The 23,979-nt window shown below is 41.7% G+C and overlaps 1 protein-coding gene across 1 annotated transcript; it reads right to left on the reverse strand.

Annotated features, from left to right (window-relative positions):
- Window positions 1-898: 898 nt before the first annotated feature.
- On the reverse strand, window positions 899-21,507 carry LOC138975605 (TRAF-type zinc finger domain-containing protein 1-like). Its single transcript, XM_070348328.1, has 13 exons — window positions 21,097-21,507; window positions 18,923-19,115; window positions 17,840-18,458; window positions 16,520-16,777; window positions 15,013-15,080; window positions 14,535-14,695; window positions 13,777-13,909; window positions 12,291-12,441; window positions 11,150-11,374; window positions 8,962-9,057; window positions 8,250-8,337; window positions 6,829-6,943; window positions 899-5,198 (listed from the first exon to the last, which is right to left on the reverse strand). Exons 1-13 carry the CDS (start codon window positions 21,138-21,140, stop codon window positions 5,169-5,171), a joined length of 2,181 nt encoding a protein of 726 aa, XP_070204429.1. The 5' UTR covers window positions 21,141-21,507; the 3' UTR covers window positions 899-5,168.
- Window positions 21,508-23,979: the final 2,472 nt, after the last annotated feature.

Consider the following 23,979-nt stretch of genomic DNA (forward strand, 5'->3'; position numbering starts at 1 on the left):
TGCTCGGTCGCGACTGCGGTGGTTTAGAGGTCGCGATTTTGTGTTTTGATTCTATTCATATTAATTTGTATTTTTTCTTATGGTTTCCTTTGTTTACATATGTTTCAGTCTTTTACCTTCACTTTACATTAAAGAATTTGGTAAAACTACCTGGGGCGTGATAAATGCAAGAATCCGCGAGCCAGGACAGTAAAAGAACTTCGTGGGCCACCAGTTCACCAGTTATGAAGAGGGTCGGCAGTAAATTTTTCACTGTGATCAAATAAAAGAGAAAGGCCAGTCACCACGCACATCCTCGGCTCGCATGCAATGTAGTTATATAGCAAAGGGAATGCCTGTAATTCACACAGAGCAATCACTTGGTCTTAAACGTGCACAAGACAAAAACTTTCAAACTGGGGGAGCGAGCCAGTCTGAAGAGTACTCGGGTCCAGCGTGAGCGATTTTTATTATCACACACTTTGTGTACTTTCTTATCTCTGTGTTTGTGTTTGCGTCAGTGTGCATAAAGTATGCAACTATGCAGTGTGTGCCTGTGACTGTGTGTGTGCATGTGCCCATACACACCTATTTTTATGTAGTGTGAGAACATTTATTATGCTGTTTTTTTAACTTTGTGTGTCTGTCTGTGTGTCTGTCTGCATCTCCTAATATTGAAACTGACATGTACATATGTGTGTGCCCACACATGCGTACATTTCAGTTTCAATATAAGTAAATGTGTGTGCGTGTGCCGTGTACGTGCAGGCATGCATATTCTTATATATATATATGTGTGTGTGTGTGTGTGTTTGTGTGTGTGTGTGTGTGTGTGTGTGTGAGAGAGAGAGAGAGAGAGAGAGAGAGAGAGATAGAGAGATGAACACAAGCACATTCAAAACAGAAAAAGGACACAAACTTAAAGAAATAGGTTCCCTTTATTACTAGTGTTGTACCTTCACTCCTTGCATGTTAAGGCATACTCCAAACAGTATTATTTTTCAAAGTAAAAAAAAGACGAAAAAACTTGACAATTTCACTTATTAACATTACCATTAATTTAAGAATTTGGCTACTAATTTCAATGAAAACATACTTACATAAACATATAAAATGCACACATTACAAATTTGAATTTGATAAACAGAGCCAGTGCATTTTATTATTTATAGCATTCAGAGAAGCTGATCAATTAATCATTTGGAAATGGCACAATTTTTGTTATAATTAATTTTGCCACTGATTCTGTTCCCAAAATCTTATCTGCAACATACAAGTACAGAGACAAAAACTATAAATAAACAAACAAAAACAAGCCTTTTCACAGTCCTTTACTTGAGAAATGCACTATACCTTCCATTGTTAACAATTTAACACAGTTGGTCCAATGGCAGGTGCTCTGTGTACAAAATGCCAATAACATTGTTTTACACGCCACTGAAGTGTCATTAACTCTGCCTTATTTTCCTTGCCCCATACTTCAAACTTCTTCCTAGCGTTATCTCTGCTTTCCCAGTTGAAGCTACTAAAAATTTTAAAAAGTGCCATGAAATGACACTGGGATTTAAAATTACATGTATGTACACAATCCTTGCTCTGGAAACCAGTAACAACCAGACAAAACCATTAGTTCATCTTTCTCAAGTTACATCAAACCAAGCACAGCATCATGCACTAACTAACTTCTGGGTTACCAACTCCTTTCCACTCTTTCACTAAACAATCCAAAAACATATCATAGAGACAATGAATCAGAGTCCCACTGATCCACAATACAGTAAGCCGTCAATAGAACACAAGTTTCTTTCTTTCTTTATTTGGTGTTTAACGTCGTTTTCAACCACGAAGGTTATATTGCGACGGGGAAAGGGGGGAGATGGGATAGAGCCACTTGTCAATTGTTTCTTGTTCACAAAAGCACTAATCAAAAATTTGCTCCAGGGGCTTACAACGTAGTACAATGTATTACCTTACTGGGAGAATGCAAGTTTCCAGTACAAAGGACTTTACATTTCTTACATACTGCTTGACTAAAATCTTTACAAAAATTGACTATATTCTATACAAGAAACACTTAACAAGGGTAAAAAGAGAAACAGAATCCGTTAGTCGCCTCTTACGACATGCTGGGGAGCATCAGGTAAATTCTTCCCCCTAACCCGCGGGGGGTGAACACAAGTTTAATGACAGATGAGACCTTGACATTCAGATTCACTGTATTTACATTAGACATATTGCACTACAGCGGTACGTACTAGTGGCAAATAGACACCTTTTTGAACCATCCAAAGTGTCCCTACATTGTAGATGGCTTTTCATGGGAGGGATTTTATGGGTTACATATCAAAATCAGAGGGGACAACACTAAGTGTCCTTTATTGAGAGGTGTCCTCTCATTCCAGGGGCCTGACATTACCAGACCATTATAAAAAAACACTTTAAAAAAGCATAGTGCTTATGATAATGATATCAATCCTGGGAGTTTTCTTTATTTTCACAAAATCCTGTGGGGGAAAATTAATGACAAATCAAGCAAGCAAACCTTTTCTGGTAAATTCATAAAATTACAATCAAAGAATATTTTCTCCAAAATCCATGACAATTAACAAACAAAGAAATATATTCTGCAAAATCAATGTAAAACTAAGAAAAACAAGCCTTTTCACTGTCCTATGCTTGAGAAATGCACTATACCTTCCACTGTTAACAATGTAAGCTAGAACATTCAAGGAGCATTTTCAAAAACAAAACAAACATAACAATCAAGAAGTATTTCAATGTTCTGCAACAATGACTGACCGCAAATGGCGAAGTCTTCACAAGAAAAAGTCCTGTGAAATCTTTACTCTCTTTTCAGAAGTCATAGCTGTGACCCTAAAGAGGACAAACAGCAATCTACCATACACATATTCTATGACCTGCTTCTATTTCTTGAAGCAACAAAAATGTCTTGTATTTGAACTGCAGTCCAGACGGGCGCTGTGGCGGGGTGGCAAGACGTCAGCCTCTAAATTGGAAGGTCGTAAGTTCGAATCCCGGCTGCGGCCGCCTGGTGGGTTAAGTGTGGAGATTTTTCCGATCTCCCAGGTCAACTTATGTGCAGACCTGCTAGTGGTTTATCCCCCTTCGTGTGCACACGCAAGCACAAGACCAAGTGCGCACGGAAAAGATCCTGTAATCCATGTCAGAGTTCGGTGGGTTATAGAAACACGAAAATACCCAGCATGCTTCCTCCGAAAGCGGCGTATGGCTGCCTAAATGGCGGGGTAAAAAACGGTCATACACGTAAAAATCCACTCGTGCAAAAACACGAGTGTACGGGGGAGTTTCAGCCTCGAACGCAGAAGAAGAACTGCAGTCCCAAATTCACCTCCGACAGGACTTTATCAGGTTATAGCCCTTTGTACACCAACAAAACGTACATGCATTAAAAGAGACTGGTCTTTTTATGACTTGTTGAAGCTGCTGTGTCCGTTATTTTTAACAAAAAAGTGAAGTCTATGACCCAGACATTCTTTTTTTCAATAGATAACTGCCAAAAATTGTGTTTAGCTGATAGCATGTGAAGAGCATATCCCCAATGATGGTTCTTCTGGTGTTAAACGCATGTCTTGATAGTAGGTAAAAACATGAATGATATCACTCAAGACCTTGAGCATTTACTTTCCTATTTTTACATACAGTGGTACCTGCCATGCGAGGCACCTCTGATGAGTGGACACCTCTCATGAAAGGATCCCTTCGTCTATCATCTTGACCAAAATAGACCTGTTATGACAGGCCACCTGCAATGTAAGGGCACTTTTAAACGGTCCCAAGGGTGTCCTTTCATCGCAGGTACCTCTGTACTAAATTCAAACAGGGATATACTTTCTTTCTTTATTTGGTGTTTAACGTCGTTTTCAACCACGAAGGGTTATATCGCGACGGGGCAAGGGGGGGGATGGGATAGAGCCACTTGTTAATTGTTTCTTGTTCACAAAAGCACTAATCAAAAAATTGCTCCAGGGGCTTGCAACGTAGCATGGATATACACATGTAATTCATAGTAAATGTCATCAGGGATGTATTCTTCACATACAATGCTCATACAGTACTACAATGCTACTGATTCGTCATGAGTATGTATCTCAAGATCAAGTCAACATAACATTATTTACTGGTACATGGACACCTCTTGAGCATGACAATAAATTATGATAAAATATAGAGATTTGTATGTCTTTGTACAAACACTTCCCAAAGTCATGAACACCTTACATTTGCATTACTGAGTTGTTCACACAAAAGGAAGAACTTAAGCTCCTGTTTGTATATTATGTACAAACAAAATGAAGAAAAACAAATTGTAGTTGGCACCTAAAATGTAATATATACATCAAAATGCACAGTGCAACAAAATAGTCATAAACTGCCATCTACTCTTTACACACACACACACACACACACACACGCACACACACACACACACACACACACACACACAAAATTTCTCTTCCTCATACACACACACGATCAATTAATTATGGATCACAGATTAACACATAATGATAAATATCAAGCCCATTGCATGGACAGTGGAACCCCCCTTTTAAGACCCCCAATTTAAGACTTCCTCCCTTTTAAGACCCTGTTTTCTCAGACTTTCTTTTCATAACCTCTGTAAATTTACCCCCATTTTAAGACTCCCTCCTTTTTAAGACCTAATTTTCTCAGATTTTTGGAGGTCTTAAAAGGGGGGTTACACTGTACTGTAATTGATAGAAACAGGGACAAATAACACGACAAACAACAACAAAGTCACAAACAGCAGAAAAACAGCCATCATATTACTGACATTTCATTGCTTTTATTGTTAAGAAAACAGGAATATCTTTCTGTACATCATTTCTGACAAATCTAGGGTGAGTTAAAAAATAAAAATTTACAAACCAGCAATGATATTCGTATCGAAATGTGTTGACAAATGAAAAGAAGAAAATATAAAAATGTATCGTGACAAAAAATTCAGAATTTCTTATGAGCAATATGATCAACAACACATGAACAATGCACACACACAGAATTTTAGAAGAACAAAATCCAGTATAAGACGACAATGTAAAACAAACAACAACAAAAATACACATGAAACTGTCACAGCATTTGATACACACATAGCAGAAAACCTACTTTCAACTACTGTAGCTCTATTCCGGTTGCTGTCGTTTTGAAGGCCTCTGAAATGATAGAGGATAACATTTATAATAATGATTAATTTGAAATTGATCTATGATAACCAGTTACATCAATTTACTGCAAATCTTTACATTAACAAGAAAAAAGTACAAGAAAATTAGACACATGTCAATTCAGCTAGTTAAAAAAATTCCCTAAATCTGCAATTTTGTTTAACATATGTGTGCATGTGTGTGTGTGTGTGTGCCCGTGCATGCATGTGTGTGTGAAGGCAAATAAGAAATTCATAGCATATTTAAATCTAGCTCTTCTACAGTGTCACAAAATTTGGTGTTACTCCAACATAAGCATGAGTCATACAGCAACAGTTCAAAAGGCTAGAGGAAGCTGGTGATCTTTAGTGCAGAAGTTGTGAGGCACAAATACTGAGACTGATCAAAGTTTGTTTTGTGACAATGGGTCCTGCATTGCAAAAGTTTTGATTATTTGTGAAAAGATGCAGTCCATGAAGCACTCTCTCTTTCTTGTTCTCTCTTACACACAGTCACACAACAGGTGCATGTTCAACAGCGAGCCAAACACTGATTATAGAGGGCCCCAAAGGGTTTAAAATCGTGATCGTGATTCGCGTTTTTTGACCTTTCTGTGACCGTGATTGCCGAAATTTCCATTTCTGTGATCGTGATGGGACTTTGCCCGTGATCCGTGATGACAAAAAAATCAAGTCTCGTGATCGTGATCGTCATTTGTTTTCGTGATCGTGATGGGAAGTATTGCAAAGCATTTTATTTTCAACGTACATTTTTCACAGCTGTTTCACTCTATGATCCTCTATTCGTCAAGGTGTTTGTGATCGTGAAAACAAAAATCAAGGTAACTGTGATCGTGAAAGCTAAAATTTCCCTTCCCGTGATCGTGATGATACCCCCCCTTTGGGGCCCTCATTATAACCAAGACTTGCTTGGAAGCACGCTATTCAGTTCAAATCTAGAAAATATGGATGATGTTGGAAAAGACTCTCTCTCTCTCTCTCTCTCTCTCTCTCTCTCTCTCTCTCTCTCTCTCTCTCTCTCTCTCTCTCTCTCTCTCTCTCTCTCTCTCTCTCTCTCTCTCTCTCTCTCTCTCTCTCTCTCTCTCTCTCTCTCTCTCTCTCTCTCTCTCTTTTTTTTTGGTACGTGCGTCCGTCTTTACGTGTTGTATAAAGGACAGGTTGGAAGAATAGGGTTTGCCTAAAACCTTTATCCTTTTGTAATAAAGTTCTGAGTCTGAGTCTCTCTCTCTCTCTCTCTCTCTCTCTCTCTCTTTTGGTACGTGCGTCCGTCCTTACGTGTTGTATAAAGGACAGGTTGGAAGAATAGGCTTTGCCTAAAACCTTTATCCTTTTGTAATAAAGTTCTGAGTCTGAGTCTGAGTCTGAGTCTGAGTCTGAGTCTGAGTTTCTCTCTCTTTCTCTCTCTCTCTCTCTCTCTCTCTCTCTCTCTCTCTCTCTCTCTCTCTCTCTCTCTCTCTCTCTCTCTCTCTCTCTCTCTCTCTCTCTCTCTCTCTCTCTCTCTCTCTCTCTCTCTCTCTCTCTCTCTCTCTCTCTCTCTCTCTCTCTCTCTCTCTCTCTCTCTCTCTCTCTAGCACAACCACAGGTAAACACTGTAGACATTCTGCTGAAAGTGTACATACCCGAGGTCTGTTTTGGGTGGCAGGATTTCGAAGATTGCCCTGGCTGTTGAAAAGGTGGTCCCCTCTTTCTCTTCTGTTAGACGTGTCTGCCTCTCCTTCCCTGGTGCTGTCATCTCTACAACACGCCCACAAACCAGAACAAGTCGCGAAAGGCGAAAATACAACATTTAGTCAAGCTCAGTCGAACTCACAGAATGAAACTGAACGCACTGCATTTTTTCACAATGACCGTAGTCCGCCGCTTGTGCAAAACGGAGTGAAACTGACGAGCCTGTTCAGCGCTGTAGTGGTTTCGCTGTGCTGCATAGCACGCTTTTCTGTACCTCTCTTCGTTTTAACTTTCTGAGCGTGTTTTTAATCCAAACATATCATATCTATATGTTTTTGGAATCAGGAACCGACAAGGAATAAGACGAAATTGTTTTTAAATCGATTTCGGAAATTTAATTTTGATCATAATTTTAATATTTTTGATTTTCAGAGCTTGTTTTTAATTCAAATATAACATATTTATATGTTTTTGGAATCAGAAAATGACGAAGAATAAGATGAAATTGTTTTTGGATCGTTTAATAAAAAAATAATTTTAATTACAAGTTTCCGATTTTTAATGACCAAACTCACTCATTAGTTTTTAAGCCACCAAGCTGAAATGCAATACCAAACCCCGGCCTTCGTCGAAGATTGCTTTGCCAAAATTTCAATCAATTTGATTGAAAAATGAGGGTGTGACAGTGCCGCCTCAACTTTTACAAAAAGCCGGATATGACGTCATCAAAGGTATTTATCAAAAAAATGAAAAAAACGTCCGGGGATATCATTCCCAGGAACTCTCATGTCAAATTTCATAAAGATCGGTCCAGTAGTTTAGTCTGAATCGCTCTACACACACACACGCACAGACAGACAGACAGACAGACAGACAGACAGACACACACACACACACACACACATACACCACGACCCTTGTCTCGATTCCCCCTCTATGTTAAAACATTTAGTCAAAACTTGACTAAATGTAAAAATGAATTCCCTCCTCAAACCAATGACAGAATAAATCTGAGTTAGAAAACTTCAGTCATAAGAATATTCTTGTGAATAAAATTTTACAACCATCTGTATGTCTTCCCTTTTTTTGTCTTGTAAATCACCGTGTTAAAATCCAAAACAAACAAAGGATTACAAAGGATTTTTCAACGTTCTCCTTAAAAAGTAACAACACGAGTTAAACAAAAGCACCAGGTCATATTTCACATCAGCACCTCCCCAGGGTGTATGAGCTTCTTACTGATTGAATTTTTGTCAAAATGTCTTGGAAGTAAAAGCAACTTGTCCTGTAAGACATTCCTCAGTCGAAAACACACACACACACAATAAAAAGAAAGGAAGGAACACAGAAAACAGACATTTGTGCTTCTAACCTTTGCTGCATAGATCTCATCACAGTTCTGGTTGATACCCCAGAAGTGGTAGCAGGTGCCCCTCTGTTGGCTGGCCTCCTACCGGAACCTACACAAGAAAAAGATTGCTTGTAAGATCTATAAGCATTTGCACATGTACAACACACAGGCTCACATAAGCTTTCACTCATTCAACACAGATGCATTCAAGCTCTACCACTGTCCAAATGTTTGAACACTGACACAACATAAAATGCTCACACACACACACACACACACACACACACACACACACACACACACACACACACACACACACACACACACACACACCTCATAAACTAAGTCATACATACGCTCCTCTGTCTCTGTCTGTCTGTCTCTAAAACACATACACCCTCAAAGAGTAAGGCATGCACAAACTCTCCTTATGTAAGTGGCCCCACAAGTGTTAAAGCATGACCCACACACGTTTGGGCCAAGATTACAGCCAAGCTCAACAACAATAACACATCCACCCTACCCCTCCTCAAACATGCGGATTACCCCCCCTCCCCCCGACTTCTCAAGAACACTCACCCTGCGAGCCTTGACTGTCTGTCACACGTTTGGGCCAAGATTACAGCCAAGCTCAACAACAATAACACATCCACCCCACCCCTCCTCAAACATATGGATTACCACACGCCGCCGCCCCCCCCCCCCCCCCCCCCGACTTCTCGAGAACACTCACCCTGCGAGCCTTGATTGTCAGTCCCTTCATCCGTCAGCAGAGCATCCAGGGTGTGTCTGGTACGGTTAGCGCTGTCTTTCCGCACAGGTCTCGACCCTACAATAGCAAATGAGATTGCAAGACTTAAATAACATGACAGGGGAGAAAAACAAACAAACAGTTGCAATGGCTATCTTCTAAATTGATCAGCAGCTGGAGGCCATGAGGTGTGCTGATACAGCAATGTCCGAACGCTTGTTACATCTCTCATTGTTTCCATTTCATTTCTGTCTTGGTTTCAGGGGAAGAAGAAGACTGGCAGATGGATGATGTTGATGACACACAGGGTGAGAAAAATCTCTGTATTTTTCTCTGCGGAAATAATGTCACATACTGAAAGGAGAATGAGCATGATGAGACTCATGCAACTTGACAAAGAAACTTACCTGCAACTAATTCTGGAAACTGATCGCCAAAAAGCAGAGTCAGTGGCCAGAAAAAAGGATCTAGAGTAGAAAGCAGACACAAAGACACACTTTAAGAGATGGACACACAGCTTTGTCAAAGAGTGACAATTTATATAAGTAAACAGAGGGACATATTTAGCCTTATTTGACCTGTTAAGTAGAAACATGTAGGATAAAAGGAGAACCCTCATTGGCAAATGGAATTACTTCCAAGTTTGCCGTCTCATTTCACAATGCAAAAAGATTTTTTTTTATAATCAGACAGTTCTGAGCGTTTGGGATTTACAGTACTTTAAAGGTGCCTTCTTTCCATGTGGACCATCTAGTGAGTCAACATGGATCTGTCCATTCTTTTATTTGTAATAAGAGTAGCATTACACACTCCAAAACTCTACAGCCTAACTTCTCTTGGTATTTAAAAAATTCACTCAAGGAAATCCAGGCTGCTATCCCTGGGGAATGGCTAGCATGTAGGGACAGAATCGCACGACACAATTTTTGGCTCACGTAAGTGTAGCCTATGCGATGCTAACTTTTGTCTGTCTGTGCGTGCGTGTGTGCGTGTGTGATAGAACTTTAACATTTGACTGAACACCGAAATACTAGTTTTACCGGGTTATTATTTAAGCAACAGCTTCAAAGTGTTGAAGCAATGATCAACATTTCGTCGGCACGTATGTAGATAAAGTGTGTATCCAAAGAAAACGGGTGGTGGTGGTGGGTTTTGGGGGGGTAAAAACAGGTGACTGGTTTGTGTTGTGTGTGGTATGTAGACCAGGTCAGGGGTCAAGGTTAGGTCAGATCGCGTGAAGGATTGTGGTATAGATACAGTTCTCACCCAGCTGCAGTTCGCTGATTCGGGGAAGACGATTTCACATTGTTCGGTTTCGTAGCGGCTCCAGAAAAAATAGATAAAGAAGATACCAAAGGAGATTTCCTACAGGTTGATCTGCACAGCGTATTTTCAGTGTCTGCGCGAGGAAGCGCTGTCGAAAGGGCAGTGTCGATCTCAGTGGCAGTCGTGTCCCCGTAAGTAGGCTACAGACAGACAGATCTAGATCTAGCGTCTCCCACTCTTGCACCGTGTCTATGCTTACTGTGTGTGTGTATGTGTGACGGAGTGATTGAGTTTGTGTTACTGTTTGTCGATTTCTGACGGGAGCCTTGAAGGCTTCGCCTCTTGTTTTTCATGCATGCGTGTATTTTTGTTTTCCAAGCCCTCAGACTTTCGCTGTAAGCTTGGGATCTTTATTGTGCGCATGCGGGCACAAAAATACTGAGCAATCTCCCCGCCCTCTCTGAGCAGAGAGGGAATTTCCTGTATTCTGAATTCTTTCCATGACTGAAACCTATGTCTCTCTGCAAAATTAATTCAGCAAAAAAGACTTTTTCTGGACAGACAGCAGCAGTGTAGAATTTTGGTATGTCTCTTAGTGGACCGATATGCTCTTATTTCAGGTGAAAGTGTGGAAAGATCATGATCAATTACATAAGAAGGAGGGCAATGTTAAAACTGGGCTAAAAAAATGTAGCGTGGATGACGTCACTAACACTCATTTCATGCAACTTTCTTCAAGAGAAAATCCACAATGGTGGCACCCATGTCGTAACTTTCACGAACAACTGTCCCCCCAAAAAGCAACCAGTTCTGACAATTCTTTCGGCTATGTGAAAGATAAACCTTGGAGGTCAAAAAGAAGTCCACACATTATTTTAATTTAGGTTCCCGTTGGAAAGCTCACCTCTGGGATTATGCAAAGAAAAATCCTGTTCTTCCTCAGCTGCTCTGCCAGAACCTCCACGGGCTTGCAGAACTCTCGAAGCGCCGGGGCGTGTCGAGTTTCCAGGCCTGCCAGACGCTGCGTCGATTGGGTTGGTTGGTCTCGGAGCGTTGGGTCTCTTCTTCGGTCTGATGTTACCCCCTTCGTTCTCTTGCTCCGCTCCCATGATCACGTTCCACAAGGCTTCTGAAATGGTGCAACACGAAGGCAGTCTATGAAATGACTGAAAATTTCAAACATTCCACAAGGCTTCTAAAATGGTGCAAAATGAAAGCAGTCTATATTTCTTCTTCTGCGTTTGTGGGCTGAAACTCCCACTCGTGTTTTTGCACAAGTGGAATTTTACGTGCATGACCGTTTTTACCCCGCCATTTAGGCAGCCATACGCCGCTTTCGGAGGAAGCATGCTGGGTATTTTCGTGTTTCTATAACCCACCGGACTCTGACATGGATTACAGGATCTTTTCCGTGCGCACTTAGTCTTGTGCTTGCGTGTACACACGAAGGGGGATAAGCCACTAGCAGGTCTGCACATAAGTTGACCTGGCAGATCGGAAAAATCTCCACACTAACCCCACCAGGCGGCCGCAGCCGGTATTCGAACCCTCGACCTTCCGATTAAGAAGGCCGACGTATTACCACCCCGCCACAGCGCCCGTCAAAGCAGTCTATGAAATGATTGAAAATCGAAAACATTCCACAAGGCTTCTGAAATGGTGCAAAATGAAAGCAGTCTATGAAGTGACTGAAAAGTTAAAGTGCATGATACAACAGTATGAGATGCTCCTGATATTCATACATGATGCTAATTTATAATAAGTAGAAACACAAGAGATGACAGTTTTGTGTACTGCTTCTTAAATATTAAAAAATATATGACTCAAGCTGATAAGCGTTCTGAAATGACAGCAGATGATCCATGACTGACTGGTCTCTGTAGGAGAAAAGCTCCACGCTCGTTTCTGGCATCTGGTTTGTAAAATGGTTAGTGTGAATACTGGAGTAATAACACACACACACACACACACACACACACACACACACACACACACACACACACACACACACACACACACACACACACACCATGCAAACACTGTACCTGTAGGATCTGGCTGTGGACGCCGGGAGCTGGGTTGAGCAGTTGGAAAGAAGTGGTTGCGGACTGTGGTTGGTGAAGTGGCTGATGACGGCTGAGCGGCAGCTGGTGTCAATACCCTTGGAGTCGCTAGAGGGTTTGACTCGCACATGGCCTTAAATCAGACAGCAGGGAAAGAGTCAAAAATCATATAAGTTACAAATACTGGTATAAATGTTATTCACACACACACACACACACACACACACACACACACACACACACACACACACACACACACACACACACACACACACACACACACACAATAAATGACAAATCCTTGTGGCCAGATTCACCTAACAAGACACCAAGACATCTGCCAGCAGCACTTTGTTGCAGAACTCACAAGCAGAGATGTTGTTTGGATTTGTTTTCTTTTGAAAATTTGCTTTAAAAAAAAGAGAGTTTAAGGCAGTCCTTGATTTCATCTTTCTCCTAACTTTCTCCCAAATGTCAGGAGCTCTGCTGGAATGACGTCAGAGTTTTGGACAATTTGAAAGAAGTTCTTGTTGTTTTGCAGACTGCCAATGCCAAATGAAATCCCAACACAAGGCAACATGATGTTCTGTCACACCAACTCTTTCTCTCTCTCTCTCCCCCCACTTTTCTTGCTCATATCCCACTGCACACACCTCTGTGCAAGGGCCCACCTGATGTTGTACATTTTTGGGGGCAGGCCGCAGCTCATTGCAGAACTCGCACAGCAGCACGATGTTCTGCCTCACCCTCTCTCTATCTCTCCCTCTATATATCTCCCTCGCTTATCCCAAAGCACAGAATGTTCAATCAATCAATCAATATGAGGCTTATATCGCGCGTATTCTGTGGGTACAGTTCTAAGCGCAGGGATTTATTTTTATTTTTTTATTTTTATTTTATGCAATTTATATCGCGCAGGGATTTATTTATGCTGTGTGAGATGGAATTTTTTTTACACAATACATCACGCATTCACATCGGCCAGCAGATCGCAGCCATTTCGGCGCATATCCTACTTTTCACGGCCTATTATTCCAAGTCACATCATCATGGGTATTTTGGTGGACATTTTTATCTATGCCTATACAATTTTGCCAGGAAAGACCCTTATGTCAATCGTGGGATCCCCAATGTAGTGTACACGAAGGGACCTCGTTTTTTCGTCTCATCCGAAAGACTAGCACTTGAACCCACCACCCAGGTTAGGAAAGGGGGGAGAAAATTGCTAACACCCTGACCCAGGGTGGAACTCGCAACCTCTCGCTTCCGAGCGCAAGTGCGTTACCACTCGGCCACCCAGTCCTTGTTCTTGCAATTAGACCCACATGATGCTCTTCAAGGCAATCTGCAAAACAGCAGCTCACTGCAGAACTCACATGGCAGCACACTGTTCTCCCACACTCTCTCTCTTAATCTGTCTCTCCCTCTCTTATCCAAAAGTACAGAATGTTCTTGCTATTAGACCCACCTGATGCTGTACAAGGCAATCTGCAGGCAGCAGCTCATTGCAGAACTCACACGGCAGCATGATGTTCTCCAGGCTGTTCAGCATGTGGTCCCCGTTATCCGTCAGATGGTAGCTCAACTCCTCTTCCGGTTCCCTGTGCAGAGAATGCAAGGAAAGCTTACACAAAATCTCACAGAACGTCAACATGTAGGTATTTGTGAATTTTGTGTCTAAAACCTCATTTAACTCTCTGCCACCCCAAAGACAAAATGACACAAAATCTCACAGAACATTAACATTTTTGTCTCAAACCTCATTTAGCTCTACACCACTCCAAAGACCAAATGACACAAAATCTCAACAAACAGCATGTTTGAAGACGTGCTTGTCAGTTTTCACCACCACTCTAACCCAAATGAATCCCAGAACACTTCCTGAACCTCTCTTCTTGTTTTGATTCCCCTCTTTCTGCTTCTTCTAGTCCCCCTGCAGGCTTGTACAGTGTATGCATACATTCAGTTTGATATGTACACACGTGTGTGTGTTTGACTAAGATCTACAAACAACAAAGCTTTCAAAATGGAGTTCTATGACTATGAGTCTCACTAGCCTTGCAATATTGCTAAATCACATGTGATTATTTTCATGATGATGCTGCTGCTGCTGCTGCTCATGATTATATGATCATGATGATGACGATGATAATGGTGGTGGTGGTGATGATGATGAAGAAGAAGAAGGAAGGGATGCCGATGATGAAAATAATATTATAAACTCACTCTGCTGGAAATGCAGAACCCAAGTTGTTGATGACCGGGATAGCTGGGGGTCGCACCACAGCAGGGGTCCACTCGTTTTCAAACAGGGTCTCGTTGTTACGACCCGCAGCCGGGGGAACGTCCTGACCCCACAGTCCTGACGCTAAGGGGTCACACACACTCTGAAAACAGTTTTTTTTTCAAACACTCACTTATGAAGACATAGGTTGTACAAATAGAAGAGTCATGGTGACAAGAAAGAATGAACTTCCAAACTGGAAAATGGAGAAGAAAAAATGAAAGGAAAAATGAAGACAGAATGACCCAAGGATAGGACTCACATGAGAGAACAACTTCAAGGAGAAATATTCCATTCTGTTCCTTCTCCTCATCCCTACCCCCCCCCCCCCCCCCCACACACACACACACACACATACACACACTTCCTTTCTGTAACAATTCCGTAATAATGACAGTGAATGCAACATTAATACCATACCTGATGATGCACAAGCGCAAAGGCAGGAAAGTTGTCACCACAAAACTCACAAGGAATCATGTCCTCGTCTGAAACAAACAGGAGCACATTGTGTCAGTGTCACTGTTCGTGCTGTCCATTCAAGTATATTTACACTATGGTCACAATGACCACTGCGAAGGATCCCAGATGAGTTTTTCTTCTGCATAAGTTACCTTTCCCTAATGACCTTCTGTCCATAATGACCACTTTTGGTCGGCCCTTTATTGTTTGCTTGTTTGTTTGTTTGCTTAACGCCCAGCCGACCACGAAGGGCCATATCAGGGCGGTGCTGCTTTGACATTTAACGTGCGCCACACACAAGACAGAAGTCGCAGCACAGGCTTCATGTCTCACCCAGTCACATTATTCTGACACCGGACCAAACAGTCCTAGCACTAACCCCATAATGCCAGACGCCAGGCAGAGCAGCCACTAGATTGCCAATTTTAAAGTCTTAGGTATGACCCGGCCGGGGTTCAAACCCTTGACCTTCCGATCACGGGGTGGACGCCTTACCACTAGGCCAACCGTGCCGGTCGGCCCTTTGTTGACTGTATATAAAACCCAACAAAGATTTAACAGAGTACAGGGGTGCCTGCGATTTGAGACCCTACAATAAGAGGAAACATCCAAATAAAAGGCACCTGTTGTCCTTTGGCATACATGTATAAACTTGACCAAAGTATATCTGCCGTGAGTGGACACTTGCAATGTAGGGCTAGATTAACTGGCTAGTCTCAAGGGTCTCCTCTCACCAGAGCTATCACTTTTCCTACAAACAAGAATATATCCTCAAAACAGGACTTGAACACTGATTTTACCCAGGCAACTTGCAAGACATACAAAATCTAACAAATCCTATCCAACTAATGAATAACAAACAAGTAAAATTCCCCTCCGTCCACTCCTCCTCCTCCTCCTCCCCCTCCCCCGTACCCCCAAACCAAGAGATTACCTTTCTCACACACAAGCAGGGATGTTGCTACAAATTCATACCTATAGGACAAATGTCCTAGCTCTTCAGCATGAATAGGACATTTGACCGCTTTCAGGAATTTCAATAGGACGTCAGAATTTTTTTCATTTTCAAGAATGACGCTCGCAAGACTTAGTCAGTTGGAGTTGTCTTCCATACTCCTAACTTTAATGTGCTGCAGACGGGTGTCACCCAAACGCAAGATCCACACTGTACAACTTCAGTGCACCTGTACGCGAGAGTGCTTGGTCGCTTTTTGAAAATGTGTATCTTGAAAGGAAAATTAACGAATATCACGCTGTCCGAAGGAATTGAGTTCTTATTGGACAATGCCAGCGCTCATTTCAAAACAATAGGACATCTGAGCGGCTATGTGAATCGGACATTTGAGCCTCTTAATCGGTCTATGTCCGATGCCTAACGACATCCCCGCACAAGTACTCACTTTCTCTCCCTCTCTTCCGCACCTCTCAAATTCACCAACATAAAAAAAAACTAATAAAAGTTCACCTGCAGCAGCGAATTCATTATAAGCAGGTGGGGGTGAGGAAGGCACAGAGGCATCATTGTCCAAATCCATGGGGATGGGTCTGATCGACAATGGCCGCGAGCGCTTCTCATAGTTGCTGATGAGTTGGTTCAGGTCAGCATCGGGGTCAGGGTCAATGTTTAGGATTTCATGTATATTGTCATCATTCTCTCCAGCCAGCTGCATGGCCAACATGGTGTCGTAATCCACATCAGGTGGAATGGGTGGTGGTGAGGAAGCTGTATGGGTGGAAGCAAGCAGAGATTAAGATAAAGCAAGTGTTGTGCTATTTATTTGAGTGTTTCCCCTTCCCACCCCTACCCCCAGACATTTACACAGAGTAAAGCATAGACTGATAATGATATGTCTCCAAACAACCCGAAACTATCCCACTTCTTCCACAGTGAAAGACAAAAAGAATGAATGGGTGTGTGAGGGATGGGGTTGGTGTGGTGGACTCTGGTCACAACAATTAATATCCACAGCCATGTGTGTCTTCTGCCTCTGAACACACACGCTACAGAGCTCGACTCAATGTGCGCAGTTTCGTATAAAAATTATCTTCCAATTTCCCCACTGTGTTTTATAAAATAATCATATTATGAAAGCACACACATTCTTATCTTAGTTTTTATGTATTCATTGTTAGCAAACATCGGCATTATTCATGTTTATTTTAAACGCAATTATTGTTATTTATAGATCACAGGCACCTGATGTAAAGTAGGTCACACACGTGTAAATGTTGTGCCCAGGTTCTGTTTCTGTCTCTGTTATTATTTTAGTTAGCAGGTCTATACTACTTATTTGCATGTGTGATATATCTGTAGGCCTAGGCTATACTAGTGATTACTGTGTGTGATACATGAAATGTGATATGAATGCTGTTTTTATATGTTATACTCTTACTTTCTGCCTATGTCTTAATCCCAAGCGCAAGACAAATTCTTCTATGTGAAAATTGAAGCCAATAAAATTTGAGTTGAGTTGAGTTGAGTTGAGTTGAGTTGAGTTGAGTTGAGTCTGTGCATTGGGGGTTGCTATAACATGAATCAACATTTGAACTCAGTTGATATGTAGTGTGCAACATTCATAATGTACTTGAACATGTTTATGCACATATATACACACATACATGCACTCTCTCTCTCTCTGTCCCACACAGATACTCACATGAAAAAAATGTACTTATCTTCTAACAGAACAAAATTGTAGCAAAAACCGTCTGCTGTGGCAAATCATACAAACTTCTTACTGAATTGAACTGTTCAATGATGATAGACACAGCAAGTGAAACTGACCTCTCTCTCTGTGGCGGTTGACCTCTGACCTTCTGTTGGTGGCAGCTTTGCGAGTTCCACCCCCAGTGTCGTTCTTCTTCTGTCCAGGTATCACAGGGGCGTTCCTCCCAGTCCCACCCCTTGCACCTCTCCCCCTCCTTCCCCTCTCCCTCTCTCCTGCAGCAGCAGAGGCGTCCGAATCCGTGACGACGGCACTTGGCATGACACGACCTTCATCAACCCCTCCTGGCATGCCACGCCCTTCACTGTCCCCTTCCAGAGCTCTCCGGATCGCCTCAAACTCAAAGGGATCGAAAGAGTCATCCAAATCTTGGTACATGACTCCGAACCCAGTATGACGAGGTCGGCCGAACTCTCTGAGATGGGGATTAAACATGTTGTCGTCTCCTCCTCCACGATCACGGAATCCGTTAGTTGTGTTGGTGGGAGGCTTGACCTCCGGATAGGCGCAGTTGCTGTCATTGTGTCGCTCCAGATCTTTGTGCATGATGAAGCCGCCGCAGCGGGGACAGGCTTCTGTGCGAGTGCCGCAGAACTCGACGTGAGGTGCCAGGTCGCTGTGTGGCACCTGAAGCTCGCAGTACTCGCAGGACACCTGCCTCTTAGAACACTCATTCTCCTGTGGACAAAATAATCAAGGTGTGTTTATTCTGGACTTGAAGGACTTCCCCTCCCCTTGGGAACAACAAAAAGTGTTCAACAGAAGAAAACATGTTAACTTTAAACAGTCCTTCTCAGTGTTTTCATTCAAAATTTAAAAAATCTCGACATGGAATCAGCAGCCAATTATAAATATTATCACTGTATACTTTTATCAATCCTGACAGTTATGCATGACAACATGACATAGAGAGATAATTCTCAATAGAAACTCATGTTGCAGTCGAACTTGTCTCTAGTATGATCATCTAAGGGACCGGCCAAAAGTGGTCAATATAGACGGACGATACCTATGGAAAGGCAAATTATAAAATCTCCTTGTGATGGTTGTTGTGGATAATTGGTTGTTATCGAGAGGTAGAGCAGATTTGACTGTACCATTATTGTAATTTTATGACAGTATACATGTACGTGTACACATACCAGGTGGCCATCAAGTTGATCCTTTTCCACTTCTTGAGTACACTGAGTGCAGGCAATTTTGGCATGGACGTCATTAAAGTGCTGGTCCAATTCTGTGCGAGGTACTGGTTCCTTGCAGTGATCGCACAACACCAGATGGCGCCGACAATGCACTTCATGCATCGTGAAGTTAGCAGCTGCAATATCTTTTTTGCTGAAACAACAAATGTTAAAATTTACATATATAATTTGATTTCGGGACAGTAATGCTCAGAGAAGATCAAAATGCCACAATACTGAGTGTGCTTGCCTCTTCTTTTCTCCAAAGATTAGTGAATGGTGTAATGAATGTAACTCTATGTGAGCTTTCTATGTGTGTGTATGTCTGTGTGTGTGTGTGTGTCACTATACAGTGTGTATGTGTGTTTGTGTGTGTGTCAGTGTTTGTGTGTGTGTGGCTGCTCAAGCCAGTGTGCACGCAAGAGTATGCACGTTTCTATTCATGCCTGTGTGTGCGACCACATGTGTGTCTGTACACCTTTGCATTTTTGGCTCACGTAAGTGTAGCCTATGCGATGCTAACTTTTGTCTGTCTGTGCGTGCGTGCGTGCGTGCGTGCGTGCGTATGTATGTATGTATGTATGTCTGTGGTAGAAACTTTAACATTTGACTGAACACCGAAATACTAATTTTACCTGGTTATTATCCAAGCAACAGCTTCAAAGTATTGAAGCAATGATCAACATTTCGTCGGCACGTATGTAGTTAAAGTGTGTATCCAAAGAAAACTGGTGGTGGGGGGTTTTGGGGGGGTAAACACAGGTGACTGGTTTGTGTCGTGTGTGGTGTGTAGACCAGGTCAGAGGTCAAGGTTAGGTCAGATCGCGTGAAGGATTGTGGTATAGATACAGTCATCACCGAGCTGCAGTTCGCCGATTCGGAGAAGACAATTTCACATTGTTCGGTTTCGTAGCTCCAGAAAAATAGATACAGAAGATACCAAAGGATATTTCCTACAGGTTAATCTGCACAGCGTGTTTCCAGTGTCTGCGCAGTGTCAATCTGGCAGTCGTGTCCCCGTAAGTAGGCTACAGACAGACAGATCTAGATCTAGTGTCTCGCACTCTTGCACCGTGTCACCTATTCTTACTGTGTCAGTGTGTGTGTGTGTGTGTGTGTATATGTGACGGAGTGATTGAGTGTGTGTTACTGTTTGTCAATTTCTTACGTGAGCCTTGAAGGCTTCGCCTCTTGTTATGAAATTATGTTTATGACAGTGAAAGGAAAGGATTTGTTATTGTCATCAGTCAAGTTATAATAAAAGGTGTTTTTTTCCCTCTAAATTTCTGGAGAAAACATGTGACCACAAGTTTAACATCATTGGAGTTTTGATGATTCATTTTGACATCTGAAATATTAATTTGCTTCCCAGATGAGTCATTGTCTGAATGTTTATTACTTTATATGTATCACTCCTCTTGTCTGTTAAAGGGCTGAACTCCCATCATAAGAGTAATAATCATACATTGTTAACTAATCCAGACCTAGACTTGCCCGGTGGAAATCACAGATCTTTTTTTTACCGGAATGCAGCCATAAGGATTTTACATTTTACAGCCTGCTGAAAACCCACATAGACTATATATATCTATATAGTAGTAGGTGCATAAAGTAGTTCTTCTTCAGTTTTCATCTAAACTATCCATAGCTATAGGTCTTTTCTCTTTTTATCACCTGTTTTTTCGACGTCAAATCCTTAACGGGGCAGAATATTTAATTGATACAACGATTGTGGCCGCCTAACGGATGACGATGTGGCCGCCTAACGGATGACGATGAAGACAAGGGAGTTGAGGGAAACTTCCACAAAACGGTAGGACTCGAGCTTAGTTTAACTTCAACTTGTTCAAGTAACATTACTACTAACAATACCCCTTCAAGTTACATAAAGTTTCACTCTTTATATGTTCTAGGAAACAAACATGTAGACTGTAAACAATTAATTTTATTAACTCACCATGCTGTAAGTGTAACAATCATGGTCTTTGTGGTTAAAATAGTTTGTCAGTACATGTACTGGGACTTTGGTATGGCAACAAGGAAAGTACAAAGCAATCAAAAATGCACACCCACACAAATCATGACTCAAATCAAAGACGTAAAGTGGATGCTAAAATTAGCTAAAAGTGACTTACCAATTACTGCAGTATTTGGTTTCAATGGCTGTTCCTGACGACATTTTTACTCTTTGGTGTGTAAATCCAGTCGCTGTCTTGTTTATCTTTTGTTGATTCAGCCTTAAACAACGACGAGGGCTGAAAGATCAGATGTATTGTTACTGATCTATAATTACAACAGAAAAACCCCTTCTTTTTACTTTCTGTTTCTTGACTCGCGTTGAAGTAACACTAACAGCCCGAAATGTGATAGTTAACGACGAAGATACAAGCACAAAACAATCTATATAACTTCTGGTCCCAGCCTGCTGAACTTGGTAAGTGTCGGAGACATGTTTCTCCACGATTTCAACAAATCTTAATCGATCATTCCTGAGTTGACAACAGAGAAACTTTACAACTGGAATCCCCACAGTACGTCCGTTTTCAACAAGTTGATTGGCTGATATTTGTTGAAAGGATCTAACTCATTGGCCCATTTGTTTTCAAGGGGGAATTACTCCTTATTTCCTGTTTCCACACGTGGGTTCGGTTTTTCTGCTAGGGGTCATAACTGTTTATTTTCCGAAATCGCTTCTGCGAGCTCTAACAAGGCAAAATGGCACAACAGATGAATGAAGCACAAATGAAGTTCGTCCAGGAACTGGAAATGGAGATGATGGCAGACATGTTTAACAAGTAAGGCTGTAAACTCTGAACGTTTTCTTACATTTTGTTAGGTCACGGTTGTCTCTGGTAAACTACATAAATCTAACTTGTGGTGAAATATGCTCACAGGCATTGGGGGGAATGCACCGTTTTCTTCACTATGATACATGTTGGTCATACCTTTGTCTTTGTCTTTCCATTACTGCCCACAATCAACAGTAGTGATTATTTCGGCACTTGATGGGATGTTGCGCAAGTCCAGTAAAGCAGCGTTTCCAGCATCCAAAAGTCCATTAAAGTTCACAGGTTGGGGAGTATGGGGGGGAGGGGACATGAGTCACAGTGGCTGCTGGTTTGCAAATGAACTTGTCAATAGAGTCGCGTAAAAATAATGTTAGTGGTTCTAAAAGTAAAAGGTAAAACTATAAAAATATTTTGTATAATTTAACAGGAAAAAAGTTTCTTCTGGCTCGGGTTAAGTTTCTCTTTCTAAACCAGAAAATAAGTTTTAGGTTTAACAGGGTCCTTTATATGCCTTTATTTAAAGGCATACTAACGCACTCCCGTGTTTACAAAGTGTAATTTGCCCACAATCGATGTCAAACGCACCATAAGACCATATAATGACGATACGTCACCATGCGCGGACCATAATACATGCATTACAGCTTGTTCTAGCCTCTGAAAAAGTGAGGATGTCAACAAAGCCGCGGTGTTCTCTCCCTTGCATCAACGTTACATGTGTTGCCAAATCTATAAATAGGACGATCCAGATCAAAATGAAAATTCAAATATCTCAACATTTAAGGGGTCCTAGACCACAATATTTTGCAGGGAACTTAATTTAGTCTGTCTCCAGCTGTTGGTAAAGCAATTAGCGTGTAGAGTCATCGAGTACATATGGCTTTAAGGAACAAAAGGGAATTTTCACATATATCATATATATTATATTATATCAATTATCATATTCATATATATATATCAGACTCGAGAGTTTGTTGTACATCTTCCCAAGAGTTTGTCACATATCTTCCCCAGCTACATGCACTTACATTCACTGATTCAGACGCGTGTTTCTTTAAGGCGAGATATGCTTGCGGAAAGGCCACTCGTGGAGCTAGAAAGTGAGAGTGTATGAAACGGTTTGATGGCCAGCTACACAAGAATAATTTAAACACCATTGGTTGATACCAAAAAGGTCGTCTGCACTGGTCGGTAAAGAGCCATGCGTGGACAGCCTATTTATAAGTAACTGCGTTGTCGCCATTTTTTCTCCCGTAGCGAGCAACCCGAAGGCTACCAAGCATTCGCTTGCCAAATCCTAGCATTCCTCGCAACAAGAATTGCCCAAGAAACGGTACTTCCTCACCCCACTCACCAATTCTCACCTTGAAAGAAACGGGGGAGGGGGGGGGGGGGGGGCTGATCTTGCATCAATGACCTTCACATGTTGTAAATCAATCATATTTTCCGATTTGTGTGTACAGAGTATATCTGACTTTCCAGCTAGGAAAATGAGTTAGTTTCAGAGGCTTTGTAATTAATCTGCACTTGGGTGGTTGGTAATTATTAGCATTATAGCAATCATTTTCTCATTTGTGTGGGTGTACGTTTTTTTAATTTTGTGTATTGTAGGTGCTGTAAAGTGTTACTTAGATAGGAGCACTTCTGAAAATAAGGTGGCCTGGTTCGCAGATTGTCAAGTTTCTTTACCTTATTACAACATATATTCATTATTATGCAACTCAAAATTGACGCTTCTTCCAGGCCTTAAATATGACTCGTGATTTTTTCATGATAATTTCATTCACTTCAACTTCCTGTCTTTCAGAATGTCCACTACCTGCCAGAAGAAGTGCATACCACCCAAGTACAGAGAATCAGAACTCACCAAGGGGGAGGCCGTCTGTTTAGATCGGTGTGTCGCCAAGTACCTTGATATCCACGATCGTATTGGGAGGAAACTGACATCTCTTTCCATGGCTGACGAAGATGCGACCAAAAAACTACAGACACAGTTACAAAAATAGACAATGTAGCTGGTTTTACTGACTGAAAGTGCAAGATGGTTCGTTTTCTGTGATGAAAGGACGTAAATGAGTATCGGTGTGTGTCGTTGGATTTGCGTGGTAGTCTAGCTGTTTGATTTTTACTGAATCTGGTGCAACTGTTGGAATACTAGATTTATGTGTACATGTATAAATGTATGGTGACAAAAGCTTCGACTGCCAGTCACACTGCAGTTTGTTGTGG

Source organism: Littorina saxatilis, linkage group LG9 (assembly GCF_037325665.1).
Source record: "Littorina saxatilis isolate snail1 linkage group LG9, US_GU_Lsax_2.0, whole genome shotgun sequence".
In the NCBI taxonomy this organism is placed as follows: Eukaryota; Metazoa; Mollusca; class Gastropoda; order Littorinimorpha; family Littorinidae; genus Littorina; species Littorina saxatilis.